This window comes from Delphinus delphis, chromosome 3 (assembly GCF_949987515.2).
Source record: "Delphinus delphis chromosome 3, mDelDel1.2, whole genome shotgun sequence".
NCBI lineage: Eukaryota > Metazoa > Chordata > Mammalia > Artiodactyla > Delphinidae > Delphinus > Delphinus delphis.
In genome coordinates this window covers 130,060,993-130,077,254 of record NC_082685.1, presented here as the reverse complement: position 1 = coordinate 130,077,254, position 16,262 = coordinate 130,060,993, and the positions used below count along the sequence as shown (strand labels likewise).

General features: G+C 35.7%; 1 protein-coding gene across 1 annotated transcript in view; it reads right to left on the bottom strand.

Annotated features, from left to right (window-relative positions):
• Positions 1-1,039: 1,039 nt before the first annotated feature.
• IL6ST (interleukin 6 cytokine family signal transducer) overlaps positions 1,040-16,262 on the bottom strand; it is a 49,795-nt gene continuing 34,572 nt past the window's right edge. The window contains exons 12-16 of the mRNA XM_060009476.1: positions 16,026-16,172; positions 15,614-15,754; positions 10,876-10,972; positions 7,112-7,193; positions 1,040-6,023 (exon numbers count right to left, since the gene is read on the bottom strand). Of these exons, the coding sequence (XP_059865459.1) occupies positions 5,286-6,023; positions 7,112-7,193; positions 10,876-10,972; positions 15,614-15,754; positions 16,026-16,172 (1,205 nt within the window). The 3' untranslated portion in view covers positions 1,040-5,285. The remainder of the gene's footprint in view (positions 6,024-7,111; positions 7,194-10,875; positions 10,973-15,613; positions 15,755-16,025; positions 16,173-16,262) is intronic.

Sequence of the window (16,262 nt, the reverse complement as noted above, 5' to 3'; positions counted from 1 at the left end):
ACCTAAAGGAGCAGCAATGGGGGCATGGGCTGTTGACCTGGGGTCACTCACTACCTGCTTCCCTCTGCTTCTCCACACTTCCTTCTCTTTCCACCTCAGGTCTCTTTTTCTCCTCCTCTTCTGTACTCTATTAAGTAACCAGAGCATGTTTAACTAGACTTAAACATCTATGTAAGAGCACAGTTTGTTGTCCTCTTGTTTATATTTTGAAAGCATGGAAGGAATGTTTTATATTAATTTAAAAAGAAAAAAGTTTAAACCAGAAGTTAAAATTGTTTCTGTGTCTCTGGGCTAGGGAAACTGAATGCCGAGGGAACTCTGTAATCTTTTTGCAGTAGGATGGATTGGATCCATAATATAAATTAGCGTAAGACAAGAGGTACCACAAAGAAGTCAGGCTGAGCCTCTAAGAGCCACAGCCAAAGACTTTAAACAAACACATAGCCCAAAGCCAAGATGCTATTTCTACAACCTTTAGTATATATGTGAAGGGATGAAGTTAACTTGTGTGTTTGTGGATTTTTCATTTACTGCATATTTAAGATAAAAGCACAGTGTGAAGACACAAATCTAGTAGTTCGGATTTCCTTCCAGGTGGAGCTGTTACTTTCATACACTACTACTCAGCAACCTCAGGGGGCAGCAGTGGGATGCTATGGGTCAACCCGCTTCGCGCCTCACTGTGACAAGACTCTAGTAGAGTGTGGGCACAGCACCTCTGTACTTGGTTGGTCCCCTGGCAACCCAGTTAAAAAATATCCATTGGGAGGTAAGATGCTGGGATTCCAGAAATCATCTCAGTAAATCCAGAAAAATGGTAAATGAATTTGCCACCTCCAAGTCTGTATTTATTAAGGCCGAGATAGGGTATTGATTTTCTTCTAAACCCTATCCATTATGCTAAATGAGCATTTAAAAAGCCACAGAACCCTCAAAAAGCACCTAGTTTACACAAAGGCCCAACACCAGTAATGATAAATCCTGTTACCTTAAACATTATGTTTAATGACATCTGGTAGTGACCACACCCAGAAAAAAACTGAGTTAAGAATTTATTAAATTTACTTAAAGGATGCGAGCTGATATATAAGAGAACATTTAGAGTTATATCAACATAAAAACAATAGCTGTGGTTACAAGTTGCACATGCAATTCACTGTGCAAAAGTGAAAATACATACAATAGTCTTTCTAGACAAGCCTTCTATATGAAGTTAGATTAGGTCGGGGTAGAAGAGCAAGTGAACTTAAAAGGACTGCACTTACAATTAAATGGGACATAGGGTATAAATAGGAGACATACCTAATGCTACTCACTGTACTGTAGTACTAGCAAATTGCACACTTATTTTTAGAGTATACTATTCAATATATATATATATAGAGAGAGAGAGACTAAGACTAAAGAATTTTCAAATATCCACCTTTAAACTATCCCTTTATTTCTGACACATCACATTTTGATATTCATGTAACAGCATCTGAAGCATGTAGTTATCATTCTCAAAGCTTATGTTTAAGGGATAAAAGGTCTGTAACATCTATCACCGTTGGCCTTAAATTCATTTTCATCATGATCTATCAACTTTAAAGAACTGTGTAATGAAGTTTAACCCGTTTTAAGGAACTGACTACAAAAAGCCTTATTAAAAAATTTAGAAATAGGTAACAAAAGAGCTCATCCAGAGCTGCCTTTTTATTTTTAATGCAATGTATATTAGAATATCGTGGGAATACACATACAAGTAGTATATACAATGAAAAAAAATAGATTAACCCAAAAGATACTACATTTAGCTTTGGAAAGTTTTGTTTTGACATACATCTAAATTCTGTTTATAAATAATCTGAAAAGGAACGGCTACCAAGGACCAGTTTATAGAATTAGGCTGTAAGTTTGCTAGTTTAAAATTTCTTAAACCTAAATATCTTGCCATTTTATGGCTTCATATTCTTTTAATTTACAAAAGTGCAAAGAAATTTTTAAAGTAATCTTACCTGGGCAATAGAATCTAACATGACCTCCAACAGAAAGCTATCCCAATATTTTTAAACAATTGAACTTTAAGTTTTATGTAGCTTATTATTTTGACACTTTACCCATTTCAACAAAAAAACTACTGAAACAGAAATGTATGGTATAGAAATTTGTTCCTAACACCAAAGAGAGGAGGAGGTTGGTGTGGAATATAACGGAATAGACTAGGAAGAGTTCTCCTACTTAATTTATAGTTGGTCAGTACATGCCAGTTAACAGAAATATTTTAGGGAATTCTACTATATAGTTATTCTATTTCTAAATTTATGTCATGATTTTAACTAAACTACGTGAGTAGAAAAAAGACATCTTTTAAATTTGATTTCTATTTATAGTGCTATTTTAGATGTTCCACTTTAAATTTGACTTTTCATAAATATATGTTTTAAAAGTATATTTCCACTTCATTAACCCTTAACTTCACAATAAGCTAGGGTCTTGGATGACTTCGTGTGTAAAAAAAAATCTCTTATCAAAGAAAAAGGTTGAAATTAAACAAACAACTAGGCACAGAACAGATGTGAACACAAAACATGTGAATGATTCTGCTTTTTCCCTTGCTTCTGGTCACATGTTGGGTATGTTCCCTAGTGCTGAATGATCCATGTTAAAAAAGAATTAAACTTTTAGATTTTAGTGGGTTTGAAGTCTGATAGTTTTCCAACAGTTATTTAGCCTCATGCCTTTATGAAGGATGAGGGTAGGATACCAAAGACACCAGTAACAATCAAATTACAATAACAACACATGTAACATATGCTTATTATTTTTTTAGTCTTACAAGAGGGCAACTGCATCAAATTTTTGGATACTATATATTTAATGAGTAGTTTATCCACTATCTTAAACATAGTCTAATTTTCACATAAATTAACTGGATTTGTTTCTGGGCCTACCTAAAATATAATTTACATATATCAAGACAGATTATTCTAAGACATGCCTTATGAAAGTAATTTTGTACTTAAGTTTCATGATTGCTTTTCTTTTTGGGGGCAAAGATGTATATTACATAAATATATTTATTTCCTGAATGAATTTTTGCACAGTAACTATATCCATTTAATATGCCTAAAGTGCTTTTGTGGCTGGGGGGGCATTCACTCACTGCACCATGTTCTACACAAGTTTCAACATACAAATTTGCTTATATGATGTCCTTTCTTAAATAACTATTTGTTCTGATTCCCAGAGATCATGAGTTCACATTTTATAACTGCCCACCTCCCATGTACAATCTCCACACTAAAATGTTCTCCACAACACTGCTATTTGTTAGGAGGAAGGTTAGAGCTAAACATGGTTATAACAACATGACTACTTATTTTGAGGAAATGAAAAATGTAATAGATATAAATTTGTTGACATTTAGCAAGATAAATCCTGTCCTGATTTGGACCAGCCTTTGATAACCAACTTAAACGGTGGTAATGCTTATTACCTTGTAGTGTGTAGTGTGTGTGAGTTTGGGGTCTCTCTGTTCCAACCTGACCTGTCTGTGCCTAATTTTCCTCATCTACTACTGATTCTGACATTCTACCAATCTCATGTTGGTTTTGCCTAAAGTAGAACAGGATATATCAGAATAAAGCATCTGCTCTGTCTCGCAAAGACCATATATGAGAAAGAACTCTGAAAAGTATCAGGCAAGAATACAAGGGATAAAGCATAACAGCAAGTCTAATGCGAACAATATTGAGACAGTAATGAGTCGAATTACATCTCAACTGTAAATGTGTACTAATTTTTCTCAGCCTTTTATTCTTCAGTAACCTCTACAAACTATTTTAAGTTGGCTTGGTTTCTGTAAATTAAATATGACAGAAAAACAACACAAACTTACTTGACAGCAGTAGTCAACCACATGACAATTTCTTCTTACTTACTCAGCTCCTAGTTTTTAGCCCCTGCCTCCTCGTCAAACGTGGTGGGTAGGGAATAACATAAATGCGAAAGTGAGTTTAGTGCTAAACTCTGGAAGCCCAACTCACTTTTCCCCTGAAGAACAGAACATGTGGGAAAAGGTTTAAAATATTCCTAAATCATCATGTAGAACTAAGTTCCACCTACCTCAGAACAGGCAGACATTAAAATACTCTCTCTTCATTAAGTGCCTCTACAATAAGGATATTTGCTAACTGCGAGATTTCCTAAGATCAATATGTACATTTTTGGGGTGGTGCTTTGTTTGTTTTGGTGAGTATTGCCCAAGTCTTCTAACTTATTAGTCTGCTTCAAACACCTACTAGAAAGAAAGAAAAAACTCAGTCTTGGCCTACTTAAAAAACAAAGCATATTAAATCAAAACACATTTTAAGGTGAAGACATACTGTATAAAGTGCCTCATCAACCAAATTCTCTGACGTCTTAACAAGAAGGGTCAATAATGTTTATATACATGTACAGAAAAGTGTTAACAATTTAAGCCTTTATAAATGGCAAAGGATTTTTTAAATGTTTAAGATAGTTCGTCACATTCATTCCTAGCTCTTATCTGGACCCTCTGCTGAGTTTGTGAAATGGATCTTCGGAGGTTGTCAATAGTGATAGAAAGCAAATGTTTGAAAATTTACTTAACTGTCTAATATTAAAAAATTAATATTTTTAGTTTGCCAAGTTAAAACTCCAGAATTCCTTTTCTCCAGTAACTGGCAGCATCATTACCAATGGACGAGAACTAATATTTTATATGTTGGTATGATTATAAATGAGCCCAATTTTTTTTTTTTTTTGGTCAGACAACAAAACCTGGGCTCATATTAGTTGTACCATCTGGACTCTTTTTAAATTATGTTGTCACTTGAAGTAGAGGGTCTAGATCTTGCTCCCCCAATTTTTATGCTAATTCTCCCCAAGATTTGATATTTGATGACTATTCTCGTTAAAATCAGTATAGCTGTGCTCACTAAGTTTACCACTGCTTTTAATTTAAATACCCTCTGTTTTCTAGATAGCAAAACCAAAAGTTTCACTTTATAAATTTCAGACAAGCTTTGTTTTTCTTCAGTGCAAACATCCTGAAACAGCACAAAGTCATTCAGCTATTTGGAGGATGAAGTCAGTTTATGTAGTGCTTTAAGTCAAATCCCAGATATTCTGGAATGGAAACAGCCCACATGGGAGGACAGTACCTTCTTGTCCTTAAGGGCAAATGATCATCTTCAGTGAGTGAAGATCTGAAATCACAGATAAAATACTTTTAGCTTTACTTTACAGGTACTTCCAAAGTTGTAACAGGAGTTAGTCCGTCACTGAGGCATGTAGCCACCTCGTCTTACAGTCTGTGGTAAGTAACTTTTAGGCATTCCTTCATCAATTGTAGCCTCCATCCCAACTGTTTCAAATCTCTCTACTTGTCCTTCGATGCCTGGACCAAAAGCATCTGCTGCAGGAACTTCCTGAAACATTTTCATCTGCCCAGATCCATAGGGCTGTGAAATATGATCTGAAATCTGTTGCTGTTTAAGTCTAACAAAATCTCCTTCATTGACTGATGAAACTTGCTTTGACCTTTCAAAATGCGAAATATCTGGACTGGTTTCATGTTGACTGCAGTTCTGTTTGAAATACTGTTGCCTGGGCAAAATGCTGTCACTGCCATCTACATTATCTACCAGCTGTAGATCTTCTGGCCGTTCTTCAGAATCTAACAAGGGCTGGGTGGACTCGGATCTTGAGAAGACTTGGACCGATGGCACCTGGTGTCTGTAGCCACTATGTACCACAGTGGAATACTGGACAGTACTCGAAGTGTTCTGTGCAGATTCATTTTCATCACTGCTAGAAATGCTTGGCCTAGAAGATGACATGCATGAAGACCCTCCAATACCACTGCTGTGTCCTTCAGTATTAATTTTTTCCTTCTTGAATAGGTCCAATGATTTTAGATCTTCTGGGAAAGGCTTTTTGTCATTTGCTTCTATTTCCACAACACTTACATCAGTGAAATTGCCATCTGGATACATTTGATCTTTTGAATTAAAATGCTAAGAAAGAGAGAAAATGAATTATTACCTATGGTGCATGTTCATTTAGAAACTCTGAAATAATTACATATGACATATTAGTTAAAGCCACAGAGTAATGAATCTCTGAAACTTCTCAGTAGCTTTTTTTTTTTTTTTTTTTTTTTTTTTTTTTTTTTTTTGCGTTATGTGGGCCTCTCACTGTCGTGGCCTCTCTCGTTGCGGAGCACAGGCTCCGGACATGTTGGCTCAGCGGCCATGGCTTATGGGCCTAGCCGCTCTGCGGCATGTGGGATCTTCCTGGACCAGGGCACAAACCCGTGTCCCCTGCATCGGCAGGTGGACTCTCAACCACTGCGCCACCAGGGAAGCCCCTCAGTAGCTTTTAATGGTGCAGAGATAATCTATATCACTAATTAAATCACGTGAATCACGGATATTGTGAAATGATTCTAAAAAGTATGAATTAGACTGTATTTCCTCAGAATTCTAAGTCAATATTGTTGGTGTTACATTTTGATAAACTTAAAGGTCTAGAAATAAAATTTCATATTTCATGCCTAGTCTGGGCAGCCTAGGATTAATTGGATAGAAAAATGAGGAAAACATTAAATCAAACTCAAATGACTGAAGTTTCATAGGATATACATGTCAATCTGCTAATCTAAAATTAAAGGACTGTCAGAAGATAATAAGTACAAATCATTCCCCCTTTAGGGACGTTCAAGGAATTTACTGTAGGTTTCCAGAAGCCATTTAATCATGTTAAAATGGTAGATTTAAAATTTTATTTTAATATATAATCTAAAATGCTTGCCTTACAACAGAGTTATCACACAGCAGCATTAAAACATAGGTTTTCAACTTACAAGTTCAATCAAATATTTTTAATGTATACTAAATAGAATTGGGAATATAAGGACAAATATGCTATGGTGATAATAAACTCCTAGAATACATAAGTAGTATTTTAAATTTTGACTAAAATTCTCATTTATGTACTATTTTCATCTACTTTTCGATTCAGTCTGATTATCTTTTGCTTGAACTCTACAATATATCCTAATATGCTTGTGTATTACAAGTAAGTCAGAAATATTTTATCTTACCCTTGGAGGTGTGTGAGGTGACCACTGGGCAATATGACTCTTTGAAGGATCTGGAACATTAGGCCAGATGTGTTTTTTAATTCTGGAGAGAAAAGAAATATCGCATATGTAGACCCACATGTAATAAACAATGAATAGTCCCTATTTCTAAACATTATTATCCAAGAATCTTAAGAATCAAACCAATTAAATAAACAAAAAATACCTACTGTATCCCAAAGCTAACAAAAACATTATTTTTCTTGTAACCAATAGAAAAAGAAATACTGTTGAAAATGCATAAGGATCTTTATCCTTAAAGAAAAACTGTTTGTTTATAAGACTAAAGCTGGTAATCAGTATTCAATTTTTAAAAATCTCTGAAATTAAATCCTGCAATAAAAACCACTTAAAGGGCTTCCCTGGTGGTGCAGCGGTTATGAATCTGCCTGCCAATGCAGGGGACACGGGTTCGAGCCCTGGTCTGAGAAGATCCCACATGCTGTGGAACAACTAAGTCGGTGTGCCACAACCACCGAGCCTGTGCTCTAGAGCCCACGAGCCACAACTACTGAGCCCGTGTGCCACAACGACTGAAGTCTGTGCGCCTAGAGCCCATGCTCCACAACAAGAGAAGCCACCACAATGAGAAGTCCATGCATTGCAACGAAGAGTAGCCCCTGCTCGCAACTAGAGAAAGCCTGTGCGCAGGAACGAAGACCCAATGCAGCCAAAAATAAATAAAATAAATAAATTAAAACAAACAAACAACAACAATAACACTTAAAAACTTTAGCCAGGGTCACAAAAAATTGTGGTATACCTTCTCTCCCCAAAACAAAACCCCAAAAATGTTCAATTTTCACATTGGTACAAGATAAATTTGATTTTTCACAAGGAAGAAAAGGCTAACAATAAATTCAGGATATCCCCCATCATAAAAAATCTATTTAAATATGTTTACCTTAATACAGTCCCTAGCCCAACATTAGAGGTCCATAGTGTACACAGGTACACAGGAAATGAGTCATCTTGAGAATAAGTTCAAATAAAGATGAGTAATAAGATCCTAACAGACTGTCCTGCAGGAACAACTATGAAATCTGGACATAATATAAAAAGCAATAACGTTAACAACCTAAATGAACTGACCAACCAAAAAGAAAAAATGGATGAATCCCTTGTAAGACACCAATTACCAAAACAGATTGAAAAAGAAAACTTCAATAGCCCTATACTTGTAAGAAATTCAATTTTTAATTAAAAACCTCCCCACAAAGAAAACAGCAGGCCCAGATGGCTTCATTTGTGAATTCTATCAAACATTTAAAGAGGAAATAATACCAACCCTACACACTCTCCCAGAAAATAGAGGTAATATGTCCTGAGGCCATTCATTTTATGAGATAATTAGTATTACCCTGAGTCTAAAACTACACAATGACACCACAAAAAGGACAAACCAATTATCACTCATGAACATAAAAATGCAAAAATTAACACACCGAATCTAGCAAAATCCAAGGGATGCAAGGTATAACACCTGAAAATCAATGAATAAAATTCATATTTATGAAAGGAGAAAAATCATAAGCTCATCTCAACAGATGCAGAAAAAGCATTTGACAAAATTCAATATCCATTCATGACAAAAACTCTTAGCAAAACATAAATATAAGAACTTCCTCAACTTACAGCTAATATAACATGCAATGGTGTAGACTGAACGTTTTTTCACCTAAGATTGGGAATAATGGAAAGATGTTGGCTCTTACTTCTATTCAACATAGTACTGAAGGTCTTAGCCAGTACAATGATGAAAAGAACTAAAAGTATAAAGACTGGAATCTTTACTTGCAGGCAGCATGACTGTGCATGTTGAAAATCCAAAAAGTGACTAAATTAATTTATGAAGATCTCAGTATACAAGACCAATATATTTACAAGATCAATTGCACTTTTCAATATACTAGCAATGAACAATTAGAAAGTAAAAAATTTGAAATTCTATTTATAATAGCACATAGGAAAAAAAACACTTAGGAAGGAATAAATTTAACATAAGATGTGCAAGGCCTGAAAACTACAAAACATTGCAAAAGGAACCAAGATAAGTGTAGAGATATACCACATTCACGTACTGAAAGATTTATTTGACTCATGAACATGTGAACTCATGTTCAGATTGCCTTTTACCCTAAACTGATGGACAGATTCAATAAAATTCCAATAAAAATTCTAACAGATTTTTAAAGGAAATTTATAAGCTGATATTAAAATTTATATGAAAAGGCAAAGAACCTAGCAAAAATAATTTTGAAAAAAATATTGGAGGAATTCTACCACCTGGTCTCAAAACTTACTATAGAGCTATAATAAATCAAGACCACGTGTTATCAGGATGAATAGACATATAGAACAATGGAACAGGATTGAGAGTCCACAAACAGATCCAGACTTATATGGATAATTGATTTTGGCAAGATAATTCAATAGGAAAAGATAGCCTTTTCAATAAATGATGCTGGGAATGACTAGATATCTATGGAAAAAAACTTTGACCCTGACTTCACAACATGCACAAAAATTTATTCTAAATAGATCACAGCACAGAGCTAAAATGATTAAACTTCTAGAGGAAAATATAGGAGAACATATTTGTGACACTGGGTTAGGCAAAGATTTCTTAAACAGGACATAAAAAGCAAGAACCATTAAAAAAAAAAACCCTGATAAAATGGACTTGATCAAAATTAAACTTTTGCTTTTCTAAAGTCACAGTTAAGAGAATAAAAAGGCAAGCCACAGTTCAGAATTTGCAAAACATATATTTGACAAAAAGTTTGTAACCAGATATATAAAGAACTCTTAAACCTCAATATTTACAAGACAAATCACCCAATTTAAAAATGGGCAAAAGATTTCAAAAGACACACCACAAAAGAAGATGTATAGGTAGCACATGAAAAGATCTATTACTAGTTATCATGGAAACAGAAGTTACAACCACAATGAGATAGCACTACAAACCCATGAGAAAGAATAGCTAAAATTAAAAACCTTGTCAGTACCAAGAATTGAGGATGATATGGAACAAATGGAACGCTCACATTGCTCTTGGGAATACAAGATGGTACAAACACTTTGGAAAACAGTTTGACAGCTTCTTATAAAGTTAAATATGCACTTACTGTATGACCCAGCAATCTCACTACTAAGTATTTACTCAAGATAAATGATAATATATCGTCACACAAAGATCTGTATGTGAATGTTCATAACAACACATACATATTTTAGCTATTCATCACAGCCAAAAATCAAAGAAACAACCTAAACTTTCATAATAGGTGTACAGGTAAACAAATTTTGATATCTCTATACTATAGAATACTATTCAGCAATAAAAAGAAAAATACTAATTTATGCAACATGGATGAATCTCAAAAATATGTCAAGTGAAAGACATCAAACACAAAAAATTACATGTTGTTTGATTCCATATATGTGAAATCCCAGAAAAGGTAAAACTGCAACCAGAGAAAGTAGATCAGTGATTGCTGCGGCCAGGGGCTGAGGGAGAGGACACAGTACAAAGCAGAATGAAGAAACTTTTTAGAGTGATGGAAATGTTCTCTATCTTGAGTGTGGTGGTAGTTATACATCTATATACAGTTACAAAAATTCATTAAACTGTACACTTAAGATGGATGAATTTCACTGCATGTAAATTATAGATCAATAAAAGTGGGGGAAAAGGCAAAATTATGAATATGGGTACTTACAGGTCTCGCTTATTAAAGCAGAATAATACTCCCAAAAGGGTTGTCAATAGGAATGCTAAGCAAACAGGTACAACAATAGCTTCAATTTCTCCTTGAGCTAAAGAAAAAGAAAGGGGAAAGAAAGAAAATAACTGTTGACACATATGCTAAAGAGAAATTATGCAACTTCCCAACCAGATTACTGTTGAAAAGATGAAATGCCATCCTAATATTTTTTTACAACCTTTTCAAACTTAAAGGTGTTTCTCTCCCCCCTCCCTTCCCCCTTGGTAAATCATATCCTAGCTACTTACACCTTACACAGTAACCTGACCACATAGTATGCATAAAATATATGTTGGCTGGGGGAATAAATTGATTAGTTCAGTTTATTGGATAGATAATCTATCTACCTGGTAAGAGCTTTCAAACCTATTTATTTTATTTCGGTCTGCACTCAGCAGAATCTTAGCAAAAGCTTATCTCTGAATTCTAGAACTAATGGGTAGAATTGGAAAAGTTTTTTCTTTTTTAAAATTAATTAATTTTTGGCTGCGATGGGTCTTTGTTGTTGCGTGCTGGCTTTCTCTAGCTGCTGTGAGCGGGGGCTGCTCTTTGTTGTGGTGCGCAGGCTTCTCATTGTGGTGCCTTCTCCTGTTGCAGAGCACGGGCTCTAGGCATGCGGGCTTCAGTAGTTGTGGCACACGGGCTCTAGAGCGCAGGCTCAGTAGTTGTGGCGCACGGGCTTCGCTGCTCCGCGGCATGTGGGATCTTCCTGGACCAGGGATCGAACCTGTGTCCCCTGCATTGGCAGGTGGATTCTTAACCACTGCGCCACCAGGGAAGTCCCTGGAAAAGCTTTAAACAATCTCAATAATTGCACTATAAATGTAATCTTCTATAAGGAATAAAAATGTGAAATTCAGGCAAAATTTTTAATAGTTATTTACTATTTTCAAAAAGATGATAAATCTAACATAGGGCTAAGAATTTTAGGAGAATCTTAACAGGCACAAGGAGTGGCAGAAGTAGGAATAATATCTAAAACGCAGCAAGCCTGAGATTCCTAAATACCACATGAATCCCTATCTGCAATCAAAAATACAATAAGGGGTCACCTCACGCCGGTCAGAATGGCCATTATCAAAAATCTAGAAACAGTAAATGCTGGACAGGGTGTGGTGAAAAGGGAACCCTCCTGAACTGTTGGTGGGAATGTAAATTGATACAACCAATATGGAAAACAGTATGGGGGTTCCTTAAAAAACTAAAAATAGAACTACCATATGACCCAGCAATCCCACTACTGGACATATACCCTGAGAAAACTGTAATTGAAAAAGAGACATGTACCACAATGTTCACTGCAGCACTATTTACAATAGCCAGGACATGGAACCAACCTAAATGTCCACTGACAGATGAATGGATAAAGAAGATGTGGCACATATATACAATGGAATATTACTCAGCCATAAAAAGAAATGAAACTGAGTTATTTGTAGTGAGGTGGATGGACCTAGAGGCTGTCATACAGAGTGAAATAAGTCAGAAAGAGAAAAACAAATACTGTATGCCAATGCATATATATGGAATCTTAAAAAAAAAATGGTACTGATAAACCTAGTTGCACAGCAGGAATAAAGAGGTAGACATAGAAAGTGGATTTGAGGACATGGGGTGGGAGGGCGAAGCTGGGGTGAAGTGAGAGTAGCATCGACATATATACACTACTGAACGTAAAATAGTTGGCTGGTGGGAAGCAGCCGCATAGCACAGGGAGATCAGCTCAGTGCTCTGCAATGACCTAGAGGGGTGGGATAGGGAGGAGGGGAGGGAGGCTCAAGAGGGAGGGGATATGGGGACAAGTATATGCATGTGGCTGATTCGTTTTGTTGTGCAACAGAAACTAACACAGTATTGTGAAGCAATTATACTGCAATAAAGATGTATAAAAAAATAAAAGAGGACTTATTAATCAAATGAATCACTAATTGGGACAATTTATATTAGAGATTTTTTTTTTTTTTTTTTTTTGCGGTATGCGGGCCTCTCCCGTTGCGGAGCACAGGCTCCGGACGCGCAGGCTCAGCGGCCATGGCTCACGGGCCCAGCCGCTCCGCGGCATGTGGGATCTTCCCGGACCGGGGCGCAAACCCGTGTCCCCTGCATCGGCAGGCGGACTCCCAACCACTGCGCCACCAGGGAAGCCCTAGAGATTTTTTTAATGATTTACCTATGGTTGTTTCTGGTTAACTCCTCCAGCCCCCTGTAACTAGTCTTTTAGAGGAAAAAGTAGTATGAAAGTAGTACTACAGTAATACAGTATTCACTTAGTCTTATCTTTCCACCACACGCATCCCTTTGTAAGTAACTTTACCTCCTACAAAGCATGATAGGAACCAAGAAATCAGATAAAGTCTCAGGAATAAACTATAGGTTGGAAAATATTAATTCCTGAATGCTAAGGTTCTCATACATATGCCAAATCAAATTCAGGAAGATCCTCTCCTTTATTGGTGCTGAACTTCTGCTTACTATGTTTTCATGCCTTGGGCCTTTGCTCATGCTGAACTAAGATGCCTTCTTCTTCCTATCTGTCCACATCTTAACTTCAAGGCTCAAGTATTGTCTTCCCCACAAAATCTTCAAAGGTAAAACTCCCCACTTCAGATATCTTTAAATTTCTGCTCTATTTACTATCTACATGGCTCAAATGTCTCTCTGTTTTGTTTACTTGTACCATATTTCTTCAACTAAGCTATATGGTCCTTGGGAGCAAATTCCATGCCATGTGAAGTAGCCATAATGAATCCATACAACAATAGATAGGCCAGAGGAAAAAGCAGATGATGAAGTAATAAGTATGATTTCGTTTTTGGAAAAAAATGTATGCACAGAAAAGACTAGAAGGATATATAAATATGTTGAGATTATTTTGGATGAGGGATCAGGAGTGATTTTTCTTCCTCTTTGTATTTTACTGTATAGTCTAAATTCCTTATAATGAACACTATTTTTATAATCAGGATAATATTTTTAAAGTTTATTATTACTATTTTTTAAAGATCATGGCACAAAGTTTTATTTCAAATATTACAGGTATCCCCCCACTTTTGGAAAGTTCACATTATGCCACTTCACTTTCAGGAAAGACCTACATCAGTATAGTACAAGCTTTTTTCATAAATTACATTAATGTCTGTTTTTGCTAACAGAAATAAATTTATGAAAAAAGCTTGTTAGCGTACTAACATAGGTCTTTTGTGAAAGTGAAGTGGCATAATGTGAACTTTCCAAAAGTGGGGAATACTCTTTGCTCTATACCACTTTGGCTTATGAAAGGTTTCATAGGAATGCTCTACTTTTGGATGGTGGGGGAAACCTGTATTTGTTACATATATATTCTACAAAACATGTCACCACAAATCTTATCCCATAGCCTATATTTATTATTGGCCATCACAGCAAAGCTCAGGATCTTTTAATATCCATCTTATGTAGTCACTTATCTACTTATTTGCTCTCTCAGCAATCATTCAACCAATGAGGAATATGGTTGAATGATTTATTTATTTATATGATAAACAGCTTATTATTTATCACTCACAGATCTTGGTGCTTGGGTGTGGGTGTTACAAATACAATTACAATAAAATAAGGTAATTTCTATAATGATTCAAAATGTAGTAGATACAGGAAAGAATGCAGTTTAAGTCTGCTTTAGGGAGGCTACAGGAATAGCCAAAACAAGAAAAGGTATAGGGCCACATACTGGGAAAAGACAAAAAGGTGGGGAAAATGACAAGAAGTTTAGGGTCAAAGAAAGAGATTATGAAAGCACATGCACAAGCAGTAATTAGAAGGCATGATCTACTGGACCTGATACTTGGTTTATGTAAGTGAAAAAGATATGAAGAAACTTACTACAATTGCACCTAAATTTCTGGCTTTGGCAAAGGGTTGTGGCATGGAACAAAGAAGGAAAAATGTATTTGAGAAGGGAAGAGAGGATGGCTGAAGTCATAGGCAGGGAATTTGAATAGGCAAATCAGAAAACAGTGCCAAGAACAGTGCTCTGGAGAATACAGAGCATTTAAAAGAGACCAAGAAGAAATTACCAGACAGGGAGAAGACTCAGGAGAGTGCTGTTAGAAAAACAAACGAAGGGAAGAGACAGTTTCAAGGATGAACAGGCCAACAGGGTCAAATGCTGGGAAGCGTAGGAAAAAAAAGATGACTAAAAAGCATGCATTGGATAGGACAAGTAAGGGGTCTTCTGTGAGTGACACTAGAGAGGTTTCAGTGGAGTGGTGGGTTGGAAGCCTGGTTTGAGCAGGTTAAAGACTGAGCTGGAGGTATGGAAATGAGACTTCAAGGGTGGACTAGTCTTTACAGCAACCTGCCCGTAAGAGGAAGAACAAGTGAAGAAAGAGACCACATCCAAGTTTTGCCAGTGAAAAAGTAAACTCATTTAGAAAGATACACGATTCTTTTGGGATTTACAGAGTACAAGTGAAATCAGTCAGAGACAATTAAAGAAACAACAAAAAAGTAAGGAAAAAATTTTCTGTAAAGAAATAACCAAAACCAGATAAACAACAATATAAAAATCATAATTTATGAACACTTCATTTATATGAATCCAAAGATGCACTTTAAACAAAATTTTAGCATATAAACTAAGCCCATTTTTAGTCTGATTAAATTTTAAAAAGAAAAAAGAAAAGAAGAAAGATCAAACATCATTATTTCTTACCAAACTTTGGTGTAGTAAAAGTGAATTCTGGACCATCCTTTCCACCTTCATCTGTATATGCTGCCATTCGTACCATATACAAAGTGTCACTAGTCAAAGAGGACAGCGTATATTCTGTGTGTGAAGAATCCACATTCACAGCTGGAAGAAATCAATAAGTGTGCTTTATTCAACTACTCTTGCTTGGTTTGGCCTATATTTGACATTGTGAGTGTCTTAAAACATATTTTACTAGAAAACAATGTTTCTTTAATAGGACCATGAAAGCAACCATAAAGCATATTCTCAGGTATCTCTTTTCTGAGGATAATATGCTATACTAAGATGTATAACACAAGAAGGTGAGACAAATTAGTATTTAAAAGCTTAAGAAAAAACACCTGATTCTTAATAGCTGATATAGTTTTATTACCAGTTTCATTTCCAATGATGGTTCTATAAAATATAGTATAATTTCTGATAAATCCATTCTGAACATCAACAGGAAGTTGGTCCCACTCTAAGACAGCTTCATTTTTCCCCACTTTTTTTGTCCGGACAGTAGGTCCTTTGGAAGGTGCTGAAACAGAATAGGGTATTTACCAAATGAAAATCATTAGAATTTAGTAAATCATTAAGACTTCGTAAAATTTCATTATCATGAAATTAT